The 20,178-nt window shown below is 42.3% G+C and overlaps 1 protein-coding gene across 1 annotated transcript in view; it reads right to left on the bottom strand.

Annotated features, from left to right (window-relative positions):
* Positions 1-20,178, bottom strand: part of akap12b (A kinase (PRKA) anchor protein 12b) — a 65,251-nt gene that overhangs the window by 21,512 nt on the left and 23,561 nt on the right. The window contains exon 2 of the mRNA XM_063002386.1: positions 12,106-12,205. Coding sequence (XP_062858456.1) covers positions 12,106-12,205 — 100 coding nt within the window. The remainder of the gene's footprint in view (positions 1-12,105; positions 12,206-20,178) is intronic.

Raw genomic sequence — 20,178 nt, 5'->3', positions numbered from 1 at the left:
AGCCGCAGCAGGGCTTAGCATGACACCGTCGTTAAAAACAGACCCGTGACGTCTGTGTTATCTCTAAAATCAGAGAAACGCGACTCTATCCAAAACATGTGAGCGTTAGGCGCGGTCTGCTGGCGTAGGAACTGGGTGAGGTGGGCTACACGCTGGGTTTAGGAATGAATGGGATAGCGTGACATCATTACAAACCTACACACACACACACACATGTATTCCTCGAGCTTGGAGATAATAGTAAAATAATGGGAGGAAAAGGAAATGAGTGCTGTGTGTGAATCTACAGATCAGAGGACTCACTGTCCCCGTCGCTTCCCTACTTTTCCTCGTTCGTCCCGCACCACAAACTTACGATTCACTCTTTCACATGTAAAAGTTAAACGTTTACACAATTTTAATTCATAGCAACCCTGTTTTAGAGGTTTTACCTCTCGCCACCCGAACAAATTTCCATCCAGCACATTTATTTATTAATTTATTAGGATTTTAACGTCATGTTTTACACTTTCCTCATGACAAGAACGGTAGTTACTGGTGACACAAGATTCATCAGTTCACAAGTTTAATATCAAACACAGTCATGGACAATTTAGTGTCTCCAGTTCACCTCACTTACACGTCTTTGGACTGTTGGAGGAAACCCACACGGACACAGAAAGAACTCGGACCGCTCCACCTGGGAATCAAACCCAGGACCTTCTTGCTGTGAGGCGACAGTGCTACCCACCAAGCCACTGTAACGCTGTCACCTTCACAATGAGACCACTGTTCCATGTACTTTAATAAATTTACATTGTCCGCATTTAGCGGACGCTTTTATCCAAAGCGACTTACAGTACTGTGACAGTATACTGTCCACGCAATTGATGGTTAAGGGCCTTTCTCAAGGGCCCAACAGTGGCAGCCTGGCAGTTGTGGGGCTTGAATCAGCAACCTTTTGATTACTAGTCCAGTACCTTAACCACTAGGCTACAACTACCCAGCAGTTATACAAGCAGTCATACTAGCCCTATTTACACTAATATTGTGTTAGTCAGTCTTTTACTGCCAGAACAGCCCTGCAACTGTGATGTTCTGTGTATTCTGACACCTTTCTATCAGAACCAGCATGAACTTCTTCAGCAATTTGAGCTACAGTAGCTCGTCTGGCCAGCCTTCGCTCAACACGTGCATCAATGAGTCTTGTCCGCCCATGACCCTGTCGCTGGTTTACCACTGTTCCTTCCTTGGACCACTTTTTGATAGATACTGACCACTGCAGACCGGGACACACCCCACAAGAGCTGCAGTTTTGGAGATGCTCTAACCCAGTCGTCTAGCCATCACAATTTGGTCCTCGTCAAACTCGCTCAGATCCTCACGCTCGTCCATTTTTCCTGCTTCTAACATCAACTTTGAGGATAAAATGTTCACTTGCTGCCTAATATATCCCCCCCACTAACAGGTGCCATGATGAAGAGAATCAGTGTTATTCACTTCACCTGTCATAATGTTATGCCTTGTCGGTGTATATAAGTTTAGTTACAGAATAAACTGCTGCACCCAATCTGTGGTGACAAACCCATTCATGACATTTCTAGTGTAAATGAACTCCTGACTTCGGCCGTGAGCTCTAACTCTCGCTCTTCGTGCTTTCTTTGGATCAGCGGAAGCAGAAGAATGCGACAGGAAATCAGCCATTCTTTAGTGTCACAACTTCTTCTTCCTTCAGCAGTTTCCTGTGCCGAGCTCGTTCCACGTTCACTCCGTTTCCAGCCTGAACCGATCACGATAAATCCTTCACCTCGGAGTATGACTTCACCGCTTTTAGAGATGAAATGATCCCATACTGCTGGGATTGATTTCTCTGTAAATGAATTACAGTCTCGTCCACGATTATTGGCCCTTATGTAGAGATGCGTGGACTTTATTTATATGCCAAACAATAATCTTTTGGCCATATAGTGTATAAAAAATTGTGGAGGCTCTCATTTTATGATTTGCGGGATCGTTTAAATCAAATTCTGTTGTTATTTATTGGTATGGTATTACATGATCGTGTTGTTGCATAATGGATTAATGGGGTGAATAATGGGATTGTGAGGCCGCTGTTTTAGGGAGTTTATGAACAATGAGTGGATTGAAATCTCAAATGCAGTTCTTTAGACAGTGTTACCCATACAAACTACACCGAGCTTATATTGGGGTTTAAAGATAAACTGCTGAGCACAAATGTTTAAGTGAATATGGATAATTTATCAATAACTTCGATATTTATGATTAACCTGCCCCCACACTCCAAAAAAACAACCTACCAATAACATAAAAAATATTAGATAGATAGACAGACAGACAGACAGATAGACAGACAGAAAGATACATAGATAAACAGATAGACAGACAGACAGTCAGACAGATAGATAGACAGATAGATAGACAGACAGATAAACAAATAGACAGACAGACAGACAGATACAGACAGACAGATAGATAGAGACAGACAGACAGATACAGACAGATAGATAGACAGATAGACAGATATATATATATATAGATAGATAGATAGACAGACAGACAGATAGATAGATAGACAAACAGATAGATCATTAACCCAGAAGGAAAGTAAGGTTAACATTTTTAGACTAACGTTTCATATGTGCCTGTTTTTACGAGTGCAGGCCACGCCTTCCAGTGTAGTGAATAATGAGTGATCATGAGACTGTTAGGGAAGGGAGAGGAACTCTCAAAACACTAGGCTACCCCCCATATATTTCTTTATTTATTCAGAAAACAAAAACATGAAGAGACACAGAGGAAATAAATAGGAGGATTGTGCAAGGATTCTTCGAGGAGAAGAGAAGGGAATGATGGGTAATTATATAGGCAGTAAATTAGGAGACAAGAAGAGATTTAGCCATGTCCTTTATTATTTATAATTTCTTATATATATTTTACATCCAAATATGATACTGTAATTGTTTATATTACTAAATATATTTAGGACAGTGATTTTTGTGTTTTATAAGAAAGTTTCAGGCAGAAATAAATATACTGTATATTAGCAATGGGTGTCGCTGAAACACCTAAGATCAATAGTTAAAAAAGTTTTCCACATACATTTTCTTCCCAAGAACAGTTTCATCTACCTTTCTTTAAAAATGAGTGCAGTTAAAACAGCCCCAGTTTTGCAGTGTAAGTACAAAATAATAATGATGATGATGAGTTAGACTTATACAGCGCTTTACTAAGAGAATAGGATCTAATCGAGAGTGGTGGCTACGAAGAGAAAAGGGAAAGAAAAGAGAAAGAACCACAGAAAGAGAAGTACAGGAGCAGATCGATGAAGGTAAGAAGTTCCAGAGAGAGAGAGAGGATGCAGAGATACTGATTGACCTGCCAGCCATAGTGGAGACGCCTGAAGCTGGAGGAGTCACCAGCTGTAGTTAATCATAACCACTAAACAAAAATGTCACAATAAAATGACTTTAATTTGTCTAAGTGTTTCATTTTCAAATGATTCACAGAAAAGAAACAAACGTTTGCACAACATAAATAGCATAAATCCCAAAACCTCGATGACACACACGTCCCTCACAAGTGAATCAACTTAAAATTAAACAGCTTTAAATGACCAACATGGTGTGATATTCATTTACAAAGAAAATAACAGCCTGGTGTCTTTCTAAGCATTTTGTTTGTGCTTCTAGCATTTACTACCTATAGTTTGGTTGACTCACTATCCCCAATTTGGATGAACATTTATTTTGACTGACCCTCCAAAGTCTAAAAGCATAAAGCAACAATTTTACCACATCATGGGAGAAAAGGGCGATATGAGCTAGAAACAGAGCAGAAATTGACTTGTATTTGAACAAGGCCTTCAGTCACTACGATAAAGCCTCGGGCTCTTTGTGGGGAACGCTATCAACCGGATCTGTGTGGTAATGTAGCGGGAATGTACATTAATGTCAAATATTTCAGCATTTCTGCAGCATTTCGGCAGCTCTGACGATGCTTTCAGTGAATGTTTTGATGAACGTGATCGTCCATGGTATCCAGTTAAAGCGGTAACCTTGTATTAATACAGCATTAATTACCTAAATTTTGGCATCATTACCCAAGAGTTAAAGCAGAACAACAACTAAAAAGTGAATCAGAGCTGGGAATCTTTCTGTTGAAGCTCTGCTGGAGTTAAGCCCCCTATAGTTGGATAAATCTGCTCTCTGAACACATCAAATACGTTGACTTGAAACAGAAACGTGCCTTAGGCCAGAAAAAAAATTAACATCTTAAAATATGTAAAATTTTATTGAGAAATTAAAATAATCCAGTATTTAGATATCAGTGGTGGCTGCTGGTCTTTCAAAGAGGGGAATCTCATTGTCGGCTTACATCATAAAATTTGTCAATTTATTTATACATAAATTCTGCCTTCCGTTCCTTCTCAAGAAAATGGCCTGTGATCCTATCGTACCAAGTAGGCGTCTTTTCCAGGGACTTGACCAGTGTCCTGAAACAAATACTATGAGTGTGTTTTATTTACACAATGAACAATGGAAATGGTCAAGTAATTTCACCAAGCAAATACCAAGAAATGGGTTGCAGTTTGTCTTTCGACTGGGACTGAAGCTCCCAGTGATTAAGTGACGGTGTAGATCTCAAAATAGCTGTCAATCAAAACGGGATTCAGCCTTTCGACTGATCCTCCAATCATCTTGCAGAAGCTCCGCGTCCAGACCCGCCCACAGCTCCATTCACCCCCAGAGACGCTCAGCGTCCGGGGGTGGGACAAAATCCTGGCATTTATCCAATGACCGGCGAGTTTCGAAGCAATAAAAAAAAAACGACGCTGGAAAAATGCATCATAAAGGAAGGCGACGATGTAGAGAAGTGATGGAGTTTGTTTTTAAAATTCTTAATAAATAGAGTGCGGAAACGTTTTACAGAACCCTCGTATTTTGTGGCTTTCCATTTAAACCCCATCATACAAACTTCTTACCCCCGTTATGCACTCATCTTACCTTTAGCTGAGCATTTAAAATCTAATTTGTATCTACAGTACATGCATTCAAGTCTTTACCAGTCAATAAATTAGAATAGGGGTGGTGAGTGGATGCTTTACGTACGTAGATTGACTTTGCAGAACTGCTATGGCTCTGTAATGGTTGGCCTGGGATGATCGATGCCCAGTAGTTCTCATCAGACAACAAATTCCAGGAGACTATTAGTGCTCGGTCATTAGCGCTAATGCACAGCAGCTAAACTCACTGCAGTTTCAGTGAGTCTACAGTTCAGTGCGGTGCTGAGTCTTTGCACTGTGCTAGACAAAGCCACGAAGTAGATGGACGGTGTTGAACTCATAATCTCCTCTTTAGAAAGCGCTTCTTCCATCAAAATCATTCCGAAATACAGCTCTAAAATTTTAATGGATACTAGCCATTATTATTAGCATCAGAGTTGTGGGAAAAGCACATCCCGAGTTGCATCCGAGTGCAGTTCTGTCGTAGCACTCTTACCTCATTTATATTTTATATTTATAGTTTGTTTTCTTTTCCTCTGCAAACTGCTTGGTGAGCACAGGTTGGTCTCACAATCTACAGCACAGTATCAGCTTCCCACCTCGAGCGTTCATTTCATTTTCCTTTTTCCACTCTCCACAGTATGGCTGAGTTTTTCTCAGTCACTACACTTGGGTCTGGAACCCACTACACTTCCTCGCCACCCTCTCACAGGCTCCTTCCATCCAAAGTGCCAATCTGACCACAGGGCATTTAAAAGAGATTTAAAACCAGTTACAGACAGCGAATTTTCCCCCACATTTCTGAGGCACCTCACAGACTATCCAGAGGCTTAACGTCTATTGTAATGACATGAATTCTTAGCATGGTTCAAATTACAGATTATTGGGGGGAACGGGGGAGTCTGACCCTCCTAATTAATACTTGAACCCCCAAAAGAGGTAAAAACAACAGTTCAAGGGGGTCGTTAGTTAGCTAAACTGTAACAGCAGGCAAAAATGAGAGACTAGTGGATGTTAGCGTTCATTAATGTTCAGAAACTCAGAAGAATAAAGTTAATCCCCAGTCAATAAACAAACTAAACAAGAATCTCACTCTGCATTAATGCCAAATACCAAGAAATTCTAAAATGTACGTATACACTAATCAGCCATAACATTAAAACCACCTCCTTGTTTCTACACTCACTATCCATTTCATCAGCTCCACTTACCATATAGAAGCACTTTGTAGTTCTACAATTACTGACTGTAGTCCATCTGTTTCTCTACATACTTTTTTAACTCCACAGGACCACCACAGAGCAGGTATTATTTAGGTGGTGGATGATTCTCAGCACTGCAGTGACACTGACATGGTGGTGGTGTGTTAGTGTGTGTTGTGCTGGTATGAGTGGATCAGACACAGCAGCGCTGCTGGAGTTTTTAAATACTGTGTCCACTCACTGTCCACTCTATTAGACACTCCTACCTAGTCGGTCCACCTTGTAGATGTAAAGTCAGAGACGATCGCTCATCATTTGCTGCTGTTTGCATCGGTCATCTTCTAGACCTTCATCAGCGGACACAGGATGCTGCCCACGGGGCGCTGTTGGCTTGATATTTTTGGTTGGTGGACTATTCTCAGTCCAGGAGTGACAGTGAGGTGTTTAAAAACTCCAGCAGCGCTGCTGTGTCTGATCCACTCATACCAGCACAACACACACTAACACACCACCACCATGTCAGTGTCAGTGCAGTGCTGAGAATGATCCACCACCTAAATAATACCTGCTCTGTGGTGGTCCTGTGGGGGTCCTGACCATTGAAGAACAGCATGAAAGGGGGGTAAAAAAGCATGCAGAGAAACAGACGGACTACAGTCAGTATTTGTAGAACTACAAAGTGCTTCTATATGGTAAGTGGAGCTGATAACATGGACAGTGAGGTGGTTTTAATGTTATGGCTGATGTTATGGTGTATTAAGATTCAACTGTTCACTCAACTGTGTTTGCAGTGGCGGCTGCTGGTCTTTCAAAGAAGGGAAGCTCATTGTCGGCTTCATAATAAAATTCATAATTCATCATAAAATTTGTCAATTTATTTATACATAAATTCTGTATTTATTCTGTCGCTCAGCGTCCGGGGGCGGGCCAAAATCGTGGCATTTATCCAATGACCGGCGAGTTTCGAAGCAATGTAAAAAAACGTTCCATGCAGTCCTGTTCAAGCAAATAGACGCTCAGCTTCTGCGGGCAAATGCATCGACGCTACGGGAATGTATGAGAAGTTCGAGTCAGTCGATTTGTGATCAGTAGCTGATTCTGAACGAACTCGTCTTCGAGATGAACGTGTTCTAACGCATTTGTAGTCAATGAAATGTTAACACAACTGTACATATTTGACCATTTAATTTTTGACATTTTAGGGGAAGCTGAGCTTCCCTTGCAGTCTTAGAGAAATCGCCACTGTGTGTTTGATATTAAAAACTTAAACTGATGAATCTATAAGCAGTAACTATCTGTCCTGTCATGAATGTAACCAAAGTGTAAAACATGACGTTAAAATCCTAATAAATAAATACATGAACTAGAGCTGCTGGTCTTTACACTATTGAAATATTAACACGTATGCTTGTACAGATTTGCAGGATCGAGTGACCTCTGCGTATGAGATAATGGTTGAGCTCATTCTTTGGATCGACCCGTCCGTCCCCTCCTAGACAGCTGGGAGTAAACTCTGTGTGTGTGTGTGTGTGTGTGTGTGTGTGTCTGCTGAGCGTATCTCTGTCTGAATCTATACACAAAAATGTGAGCAATATGTGCACAATTATACATGTTTATGTGTTTTGGAATTAGCAACCTGGTCCTGTTTTACACATCGCCATGTTTTAATCCCAAAGGTTGCCTTGATTAGTCAGAAAACGCTTCACGTTTTTTCTCTCTGGCTGATTTTAGTGGGAGAAAGTTGCACAATACGGTACACATTTTTGGCAAAGCGTAGAAGCAGAGAAAAACTGTGAACTGTGAAAAAGTTGTGCAACGTTAAACTCCCGTCTCAGACTGAAGTGGAGACGATCTGAACAGGATGGACTACGCTGAGCCAAGAGTTCTGCTTCATGATGCTTCTGATGATGGCCAGACAAAGAAAAGACGCCCACACCCTTAAATGCAGACACACACACACACACACAAATCATCTCCTACAGTGCATGTCAGCAGACGTTGAAGGCCTCCACATACTTCCTGTGAAACTAAGTCTGCGAGCGTCGCACGAAGCCGGACGCGCCTTCGCGAGCTTACGAGCTGGCGTACTTCTAGCAATTTCGTTTTGCCCGTCCCTTCTGTCTGCTCCACAGCTGCAGGTGACGCTGTGACATTTATGATGTTAAGTTCCATGACTACCGAAAAACGATGGCTGCGTCCGAAATCGCGTACTTAAACAGTACGTATTAAATTACAGGCGGTGCGCACTGCTCGGCCGGTACAGAAGCTCTTTCAGTGCACAAGTGTGCCGTGTTCGCATACACAAAAAATGCTGCCCAAGCAGTGGATTATCCGGGTACTTTTCACGTACTGTTTAATGAATACTACGTATTCGGAGACACTACCCGCTCCTGCGTACTGTTCAGTATGGAAGTATGCGATTTCGGACGCAGCCGATGATCACAGTTTTCCTGCGCCGGTTGTGTCTGCAGTGGGTGCGTGTTAGCGAGGGCGTGTTTACATGTCCTTCCTGTGTGCGTGATCGTGCATACATGCATGTCTGGTACTGGGGCCTCCCGAGAGAAAAGCTACAACCTACTTCCTCTGCTGGGTTTTCTTCCTTCAGCCTCAAGTTCTTCCACACCAAACTATCAAGATACAGTGGTACCTTGTAACCATTATCAGACAGTATCAGACACAGCAGCGCTGCTGGGGTTGTTAAACACCTCACTGTCACTGCTGGACTGAGAATAGTCCACCAACCAAAAATATCCAGCCAACAGCGCCCCGTGGGCAGCGTCCTGTGACCCCTGATGAAGGTCTAGAAGATGACCGACTCAAACAGCAGCAATAGATGAGCGATCGTCTCTGACTTTACATCTACAAGGTGGACCGACTAGGTAGGAGTGTCTAATAGAGTGGACAGTGAGTGGACATGGTATTTAAAAACTCCAGCAGCGCTGCTGTGTCTGATCCACTCATACCAGCACAACACACACTAACACACCACCACCATGTCGGTGTCACTGCAGTGCTGAGAATGATCCACCACCTAAATAATACCTGCTCTGTGGTGGTCCTGTGGGGGTCCTGACCATTGAAGAACAGCATGAAAGGGGGGTAACAAAGCATGTAGAGAAACAGATGGACTACAGTCAGTAATTGTAGAACTACAAAGTGCTTCTATATGGTAAGTGGAGCTGATGAAATGGACAGTTTCCCAAACATCCTTATGGGAAAAAATACCTTAAAACTCAACGTCTTTAAAACTCAACGCCACTCCCAGAACCAACTGACATCGAGTTCCAAGGTACCTCTGTACACGCATTATCAGTGTACATACAAAGTGCACATACATGCAGAGAATGCGCCGGAATGTGTGAGCACATGTGTGCTGGACGTGTGTATAGGGGTTCGCTTGAATCCTGCATGTTTGTCGTGTTATCAGTGGCATTCCGATTCATGCTTTTTCAGCAGACTGTGTCCTTTATCTGGCTCCAGGTCAACACCCCCCTGCCTTATGTCTCGGTCAGCTGCCACAGCCCCCCTTCACTTGCCCAAGACTATCGCCTTGCCTTACATTCTACACACACACACACACACACACACACACACACACACACGTCTTCATCTGCCCCAGATCCCCTCAGCAGGCCGCAGCCCCGTCGGACAGGCTTCAAACCGCTGACGTGACAGGAGCATACCAGACGCGCTATACATCTCCTCCGCGCTGCGCTGACATCCCTGGCTAACGGCGTCTCTCGATCATCTTATAGCATAAACATTCGGACCTTTGAGGACTCGCTCTCACAACGTTCTGTAAAAGCAAACAGATGTTGGTGCAGTTTTGACAAAATACCCATCAAGTGTGTAACTCGAGACTAGCAGCATAGTTTCGTGTGTGTGTGTGTGTGTGTGTGTGTGCGTGTGTGTGTTTAGTTGCCAAACTTCTTTTGTGCAATAGGGGTCATACACCAAAAGTATCGTATCTCAATACTTACAGACAATTTTGTGATACACAGAAGGTTTTAAAAACATAAAAGAAATAGTACTGACCATGTTGCAGTATTCTCAGAAACTATATCGACTCCCCCTCTACTACTGAATTCAGACATAATAATAGGCACAAAAAGCCCAGAGCCATCACCATAAACAAACACGGACAGTAATCAAAGCCCTGATGGACCGTAACAGAGACACTACTCATGGTCATGAGAAGTGTATAAACCTAGTGATCTCTCTACACAGACATTTAGTCCCATTATAAAGAATTGTGTATTTTTACGCACAAATTGTGGCAGACTTGCAGACATGACCCTGCCTTCATGTACAAAACTACAGTCATAAACCCTGACGTCAACCAAATCAACTCAACATTGAGCCTGGCTGCATCAGTAATTCATACACACTGTGTCAGCTGTGGCCAGAACAAAATGAGCCGGCACAAAGGGCGGAACTTGTCATAAAGATACATAAAAAAGCCCACCCATATAAAGGGTCAATATTCGTGTCATTTGAAATCAGTCTCTCATTGAATTCAATTGCTCGGCCCTGTGTAAATTAAGCTGGACCACCAATCACTGACATTCTACTAACATCCAGCAACAGTGATGTATATTTATATTCCAACACAAATTGAACAGGCAGGTATGAAGGATTTATTTGCTTAGATTTGTATTTCTATGTAAATGCTGATTGTTAAATTCTGAGAACCCTCTCTGAGGACATTGAGGACCACGACGGTTCCCTCTCAGCCCTGTACAGACAGTGGAGAGGTCATGACGGGCATTATTAAAAATCAGTGGTTCCTCAAGCATTTAAAGTCATCTCAGGTTTCCTCGAACACGGTGTGATAAGTTCATTTAAAACTCCACGCAGGGCTCCCTGAAACCTCACCAGGTCACGGCTGGCTAAATATTTTAGGAGGGAAACTGCTCGGTGGTCCGTCAGACTTAAAAGGCACAGAAAGAGCAAATAAACAGAAAAGACTGAAAGCTCAGGAGATCAGTGAGAGACCCACAGCTGGGCTCAGGAGAGGGGAGAGCGAGGGGAACGTGAGGGGAACGTGAGGGGAGCGTGGAATGTGTTTTTTTTTTTGCTGTGACTGATAACTGATGAAATAAATGCATGTACGCAGGAAGTGTAAACGTCTACATCTTACTAACATGACATTTTAATTAAAGAGACATTTTCAGGAATTTAGGCTGCGTCCGGAAAACGCATACTTCCATACTGAGCAGTATGTGAGAGCAGTATGTGAAAGCAGTATGTGAAAGCAGTATGCGAGAGCAAGTAGCGTGTCTGAATACGTAGTTTTCATTAAACAGTAGGCGAAAAGTACCCGGATGACCTGCTGCATGGGCAGCTATTTTTGAGTATGCAAACGATGCACACTTTGGTCCGATAATCTATCCCATAATTCAACTGGAGCTGAAAGATGGTGGACGCAGTATGTCTAAGCTTGTGTGTATACTGCGCACTGAAAGAGCTTTTACTGTTTTACCGGCCGAGCAGTGCACACTGCCTCGAATCTAGTACATACTGTTTAAGTATTGGTCAGTTTTTACCAACTGACCTTCTGTTTCATGTCAAACATAGTCGTGCTCACTGTACAACTATTAGTGACTACATTATTTGCATCTTTGCACAATATTGTTTGCACTGTGTAGTTTTACGTAATCATTTCCTAAAGCGCAGGCGAAAATAAAAACAGGACCTCATCCAGGAACTGAAGTTCCTGTAGTTGTTTCTCTCTTAAGCATGCATTCATACACACACGTACACACACAAACACGCCTAGAAATTGTACAATTGCTGACTGAGGGATATAGGGAGGTCAAGCAACATTTAGGTGACCCATTTCTGACCGTCCCATGGACTCATGAGTGAACTCCAGACACACACAGACACACACTCACTCACCCTCGGCCAAAGTATCGTCCTCGTTCTGTCCACTTAAATTTGCCTGTTCATCAGACTTTCCGTTCAGGCTGGAGATGGAGATCTGACCGTTCTTCTGCAGCTGCAACAGAGGAAAAATACATCAGTTACTGATAATAGATAGATAGATGGAGGACTTGTGGGAGGAAACCTATACAGACACGGGGAGAACATGCAAACCCCACACCGAATGAACCCTGTCCGCCTGGCCAGGGAATAAAACCCAGGCTCTACTTGCTGTGAGGTGACAGTGCCAACCACCGAGCCACTGTGCTGCCCAGACACCCTTGGTAAAAATGAGTAAGAAGTGTTATAAGAAATTCACCTTTTCATTTTAATATCCATCTTTAAATACATTTATTATACAAAATGAACAAAACCATATGGGCTACAGTTATTGGCACCTCTGCATTTAATACTTTTAACCTCAATTTGCCAATAAAACTGCACTTAACCTTCTCTTATAACATTATATAAGATAACATTATATATTATAAGGTTATAAGGTGGAGAATAGAGAGCAGGGAATTTAAAACCATTGCTCTTTACAGAATCACTCCAGATCGTCCAGGGTCCCAGTTCCTCTCCTGTACACCATGAGATTTAGATCAGGGCACTGAGATGCCCCGACAGAAGCTTGAGTTTGTGTTCAGTTAAACCATTTGTGTTACATAAATTAGGATTAAAGGTTAGGGGTGATAGATACCACTCATCTGAAGTCAGATTCGGTCGTGCATCTATAGGAAAAGCAATTCATTTCTTATCACAAACATATCTGAGTCTGGCTTTAATTTAATACTACAATACTAATAACACCATAATAACACCAAAATGTTCCAAACTTTTACTCTTGTTCCTAATTGCTTTAATTCACCATTCAACACTTAGTAGTGTAGTTTTAATATTAAACATTAACAAAGCTGCTACATTACATTTAAAGCCCTAATCTGTTTTACATAAAGAAATGACCTGTGAGTATCCAGGGTCACTGTAGGAAAAGTCAAATCTCAGGTTGAAATAATAGTGAGAAAATCTCATCTGCTGATAATCATAGTGGGGGGTCATTTCTGACCCTTAAGACAAACACAGGGGTTAAATATGTTAGAATTCGCTCTAATTTTTCCTGACACGATCCCAGAGCCATTCTGGCTGATGTCGGAGGTATGAAGATGTTTAAAAGCGTTCACTCCTCTCTGTGGATGGACTGCAAGCATGGAACGCCTCACAGGAAAAACCCTCCGAGGACTCGAGCGGTGAACGTTAACGAGAGCGCTCGTACGCCGTGTTTCGAGTAGGTGAAAGGCACAGCGCCACATCTGCTATTATTATACAGTATGTAGGATGAGATCAATCAGGTCGTGTCTGCACCACATTTCTACATGTACCTGAGTATGATCATCTCTAAGAAAAAAAACAAATGAAGGGCTGGCTAGGTGGGTAGCTCTGTCGCCTCAGAGCAGGAAGGTCCGGGATTTGATTTTGCCCGTTCTCCCAGTGTCTGCGGGGGTGTTCCTCCCTTAGTTCAAAGACCTGCAGTCAGATGTTTGTGTTAACCTGACTGCACGTCTCCGGACTGTAGGATGAAACCGGTGCACCCGGAAGAAACCCACACAGACACAGGGAGAACATGCAAACTCCAGACAGAAAGGATCCTGTCTGCCCGGCTAGGGAATCAAACCCAGGCCATTCTTGCTGTGAGGTCTGACCGCTACCCACTGTGCCACCATGCTGCCCAATTTTACTTGTTAAAGCAGAAGCAGCAGGACTGGCCCAGTGGGTAGCACTGTCGCCTCACAGCAAGAAGGTCCTGGGTTTGATTTTGCATGTTCTCCTAGTGTCTGTGGGGGTTTCCTTACACAGTACAAAGACGTGCAGTCAGATTAACTAGAGATATTAAAACTAGGTGTGTGTGTGTGTGTGTGTGTGTGTGTGTGTGTGTTTATTGGGCAAAACGCAGGAAACACCCTGAAAGGTCGCCAGTCCATCACAGGGCACACACACAGCAGAAGCAGCAGGACTGGCCCAGTGGGTAGCACTGTCACCTCACAGCAAGAAGGTCCTGGGTTTGATTTAGCATGTTCTCCCAGTGTCTGTGTGGGTTTCCTCCCATAGCACAAAGACGTGCAGTCAGATTAACTAGAGATGGTAAAACAGACAATAAATAAATGAACTAATAAATATTTTTACTTATATCTAATGTATAAAATACCAGTTGTGATGTCTATTTGTCACACACACACACACACACACACACACACACACACACACACACACACACGGCTCATGACCCCGGGGCCCTAATCACATGACTCTCATTGCTCACATTCCAAACATCCTGTGTGGAATTCCTGTGCCGTATGGGGGCAGACCCACCCAACCTTTCTCACACCCCCAACCACCACATCCCCACGTCCCCTACACAAGGCCGCTGCCTATATCTCTCCTACACACCACCGCAAAGAGACCGCACAGCGGCCATCAGGCTAAAGTCCTGTCAGTCAGGCTGGATTAGTGTTGAATGACGTTGAAAATGCACAGCAGTGCTAATATTACTAGCTTAAATTACTATTATTAATTCCTTTTATTTACGTTTGCCCACTACCGCTGGGTCCAGGGTTCGAATCCCCAGGTTGCTACTGGTCGGTCTGGTTGCACGTCTGTGAGAAGTGCCGGGGAGGTCGAGGACCAGCGATGACCTGGTTTGGCGTCCTGCCCAGGGTACATTACTACATTGTGCCCAGTGAATTTGGAGAAACCAGACTCACCATGACCCTGACCAGAATAAAGCAGCTATAATTTAAGATGCTCCTATAAAAAAGTACTAAAACTATAGGACTGAGATCATTTTTATACATACACTTTTACACAGTATATTATAGTAATATTGCAGGCCTGGTGTTGGTTCTTGCAGATTGGCATCACCAATCATTGAAGCGGTTGTTTACTGGCAAAGTACAGTGGTGCTTGAAAGTTTGTGAACCCTTTAGAATTTTCTATATTTCTGCATAAATATGACCTAAAACATCATCAGATTTTCACACAAGTCTTAAAAGTAGATAAAGAGAACCCAGTTAAACAAATGAGACAAAAATATTGTACTTGGTCATTTATTTATTGAGGAAAATGATCCAATATTACATATTTGTGAGTGGCAAAAGTATGTGAACCTCTAGGGTTCGCAGTTAATTTGAAGGTGAAATTAGAGTCAGGTGTTTTCAATCAATGGGATGACAATCAGGTGTGAGTGGGCACCCTGTTTTATTTAAAGATCAGGGATCTATCAAAGTATCAAAGGAGATTTCTGAGGACCTCAGAAAAAGTGTTGTTGATGCTCATCAGGCTGGAAAAGTTTACAAAACCATCTCTAAAGAGTTTGGACTCCACCAATCCACAGTCAGACAGATTGTGTACAAATGGAGGAAATTCAAGACCATTGTTACCCTCCCCAGGAGTGGTCGACCAACAAAGATCACTCCAAGAGCAAGGCGTGTAATAGTCGGCGAGGTCACAAAGGACCCCAGGGTAACTTCTAAGCAACTGAAGGCCTCTCTCACATTGGCTAATGTTAATGTTCATGAGTCCACCATCAGGAGAACACTGAACAACAATGGTGTAATTGGCAGTACCTGCAGCAGACATGGTTCTGCTAGTGCGAGATGACCAGACTATATGGGTCTTTAAGCGCTGTGTAAGGACCCTGATTGGCAGATAGAATGAACTATCACAACATGGCGCTGGATTATTTCAACAGGTTTTAGCGAGTTTAGTGACGCGGCTCGTGTCTCTAACCACAGACACTAAGTCTAATCATATAAGATCAGTCTTATGATTTACACCGACTGTCTCATATATTCAGCACTGACGACAAAGTCTGGTCTACGATCTTTAAATACCTAAATGGCTCAGCTCACGCATTGCTTGCTGATCTCCTTAAGCCATATAGCCCATCCTGATCACTCTGTAGATACCCAGTGTTAGCAGCTCAGCCAGTAAAATATATTTTTCTTCATTCCTAAATTCTGGTCTTAAATCTGAAATAAAACTTCTTACATGTTCAACACAATCCAATCTATCTCTCTGTCTGTCTATCTATCTGTCTATCTGTGTATCTCTGTCTGTCTATCTATCTATCTCTCTATCTCTCTCTCTGTCTGTCTGTCTGTCTGTCTGTCTGTCTGTCTGTCTGTCTGTCTGTCTGTCTGTCTATCTATCTATCTGTGTATCTCTATCTATCTATCTATCTATCTATCTATCTATCTATCTATCTATCTATCTATCTAACTTGATCTAATAATTCTTCACGTCATTACATAAACTGTGGTTAATCTGATGGTTTTAATAAAAGAGATTTAATTGGATTTTATTGATCTACATGTATACAACTGTTTTATCATTTTAATTCTTTGTTTATTTTTATAAATTACATAAACTGCTTGAAGATACTATTAAGTAAAAATATGTTTAAAGGATTTTTAGTCATTGTTTTTTATTATTATTTCAACAGAGTACTTTGGTGTAAACTACATTAAAACATTCATTGTATGTGTGTGTGTGTGTGTGTGTGTGTGTGTGTGTGTGTGTGTGTGTGTGTGTGTTTTCCCTCCGTGACCACCCAACTATTCGACTGTTTTACTAACTACTGTGAAGACAGTAAGTCTGATTGGTTTGTCATTTTAAAGTGTGAACAAACAGGAAGACAACAGTTGTGCACACAGTAGCTCCATTAACTGAACAAACACACACACACACACACACACACACACACACACACACTTGTGTTAGACTTAGACCTGTTATTTAGCACCAGCTACTGACAACTGCACACCAGATTGACTGTAAGTGTGTGTGTCTGTGTGTGTGTGTGTGTGTGTGTGTTTCCCAATGAAACAGATGTTGAACAAAATCTATTTCAGTGGTGGCCTAGTGTGTAGAGCTTTGGGCTATCAATCGAAAGGTTGAGTTCGAATCCCAGCTCTGCCATGCAGCCACTGTTGGACCCTTGAGCAAGGCCCTTAACCCTCTCAGCTCCAGGGGAGCTGTACAATGGCTGGTCCTGCTCTCTGACCCCAGCTTCCAAACAAGCTGGGATATGTGGAAAAAGAATTACATTATACTGTACACACGTACTGTATCTGTATATACGACAAATAAAGACGTTGGTTCTATTCTGTTCAGAGTCGTGACCTAAACCCCATCCATCACCTTTAAAATGAATTAAAATACAGAGTGTGAAGGCATTACCGCATTACTGTCTCTCGAGGCAAAATGGGAGGAAAAACCTTGCAGCTGTGTTCTGAAATCTAATGGAGGCTGATAGAATTAAACAGGGACCTCCAGGGAGCTCCACGCCCATGGCTGCTCGGGTGTAAGGTCATACAGAGTACTCTGTTTATCCATTCTGTCCACATGCCCAACTCTGACGTAGCTAGAAAGCAATCACAGATTTATGTGCCAAAAAAAACAAGTCTATCTTTTCTGATTGACCTAAACAAAACTCATCACAGCTCAAATCCCAAATCAACTCAGTGTACTCATCCCACATCTGGAGCCATGTCAAGTTAAATATACGAGTTTCCTCACTTTTATATGTTGGTTTTAAGTGGTGAGGAAGGGAGGAGGAGTAATCGGGCGTGTCTGAGAGACTGAAAGACGCTTATAGTCCAGATTTAGCTCCATCTGATTTCCACCTTTTTGGACGCTGAAAGAAGCTTTAAGGGGAAGAAGATTTTGATGTGATGATGATGATGTGAAAGCAGCACTGCAAATTTTTTGCTGACGGCATTAAAAAGTTGGTACGATGCTGGAAAAATGCATCACAGAGGAAGGAGACTGTGTAGAAAAGTGATGGAGTTTGTTTTTAAAATTCTTAATAAATAGAGTTTAAAAAGTGCGGAAGAACCCGCATATTTGTACAGCACTTTTGAACTCAAAGCAACTACCGAATACCAAACACCCCTGCTGAGTAAGTCGAGAGCGACAGTGGCAAATCTTCTTTAAAATCACAAGGAAGAAACCTTGAGAGGAACCAGACTCAGCAGGGACGTCCATCCTACCTGGGTGGCCTGGAGGATCATTTAACAAGTAAAAAGCATAAAATGATTTAATTAGAGTTCATTGTGTTTCATTCTGTCACTGCATTAATCACATTACTGAAGATAAATAAGCCAACAACTGCATGTATGGGAACTCAAAAGTGCTGGAAATGCACTGCAGGTGATCATAAGATGAAGCTGCTTCACTGACTTCATGAGATCACAAAGTGATAATCCAAAACAAGATGGTCATTACAAAAAAACACCTTTTTCTGGAAAAGCTGGGACATTTTTTAAGAATCTGTGATTTGTTAACTCTCTAAGTACAAAGAAAGATTCCAATTATTTCATTGTTAATTCTATGGACTGATTGATTAGTTTTATATTTGTGTCAAACATTATTTCAAGCATTTAAGCCATAAGCTTTCAGATTAAAATGGCTCTGAATCATGAATGTAGAAACCATCATTCAGTCATGTGACCTTTCACTGGTACTGTACACTGAGTCCTTAACAGGACACAATCAGTACAGATGGATCATGGACTGCATGATCGCTCTACATGTAGGCAGTTGTAGCGTAGTGGTTAAGGTACTGGACTAGTAATTGAAAGATCGCTGGTTCAAGCCTCACCACTGCCAGGTTGCCACTGTTGGGCCCTTGAGAAAGGCCCTTAACCCTCAGTTGCTTAGACAATACAATGTCACAGCACTGTAAGTCGCTTTGGATAAAAGCGTCTGCTAAATATTGAAAATGTAAATGAGTCTGTCTGAAAACCTAGTGATCTGTCTACACAGATGCATTTTACATCATCCTACACTCCCGAGAAGTGTGTATCTCCCGTGTCTATATTCTTAGCTCCCTGAAAATGCTCCTACTGAGGCGCCTTAATTCTGAGTGATGATCCGACTGAACAACGAGGGAGCGTCCGACGCCTCCTCAGCGCTGAAGACAATCCCAGCATTCAGTGCGACACAACTTTTCTCACACTTTTTCAAATGTAAATAAATTCTCATTGATGTTTAATTTGTATAAAGGTGTAATTATACGAGTGTCGTTTATTTGTAAATTCAGGCCCGTCAGGGACAGTTTAAGCGGTTTCGGTACACGGAGGGAGACGTTAGCTGGCGTGCTAGCGGGTTGTGCCGCCTCAGCTCATTGGTTTGAATGATCTGAAGCTAACTGTATTAGCTTAGTAAGCTAAAACTGCGGTGACGTAAGTAGAGTGTCTAAATAATCTGCCTTATGAGTTTGATGTCTTATTAGAATCCTCTCTACTGAGGCAGCTCCCAGGTAGGCAGTAGGCAGCAGGGCAGCTCAGTAGGGTTTTGTTTTATTTACATAGACATAACTGTGCTAGACCTGTAAGCAAGCACTTCCTCTCTGAGGCTCTTAAAAAGTGGCCGCCATTCCATTAGCTCATAAGATGATCAGCGTGAGGTCTGACCTGCAGCGGGGGGCACATGAAGACGTCTCCAAAAGAGAGTCACAGCAAAACACTCATAAACCTCCAAACCGAGACTAGAACGAGCGCTCAACAAACCACTTCCATACACACTGCTTCTCAAAGAAGCGTAAAATCCCTTGAGGGTCGTGATTTATTCCGAATTCCTCCCTGATGTTCGGTCACAGATAAACTCAACACAGGCGTGTTTAAAACAAGCTAACAATTTAGCCAGTGATAACATCTGCATTAAGCTTAACTTTTTTTTAATGATATTTTAATCAGTTGAAACCATTTCTCAACTCAAGACTGCAATTATTCATGTCTCTCACCACCTACAGTGCATAATAATGTGAAAAGATTCAGGTAATCTGAAAACCGGAAACCACGGCTGAACGTGTGTGGCATTAGATCTTTGAGCCGTCAGATGGCACTGCATAAAAAACCATCATGCTGCTGTGATGAATACAGTCACATGGGCTCAAGAGTACTTCAGAAAACTATCTGAGATGGTCTGATAGCTCATCTTTGAACCGCAGACACTGGAAACATGTGCTGTTATTAGATGAGTCCATGTTTC

Source organism: Trichomycterus rosablanca, chromosome 9 (assembly GCF_030014385.1).
Source record: "Trichomycterus rosablanca isolate fTriRos1 chromosome 9, fTriRos1.hap1, whole genome shotgun sequence".
In the NCBI taxonomy this organism is placed as follows: Eukaryota; Metazoa; Chordata; class Actinopteri; order Siluriformes; family Trichomycteridae; genus Trichomycterus; species Trichomycterus rosablanca.
This window is presented reverse-complemented; position numbering and strand designations above follow the sequence as displayed.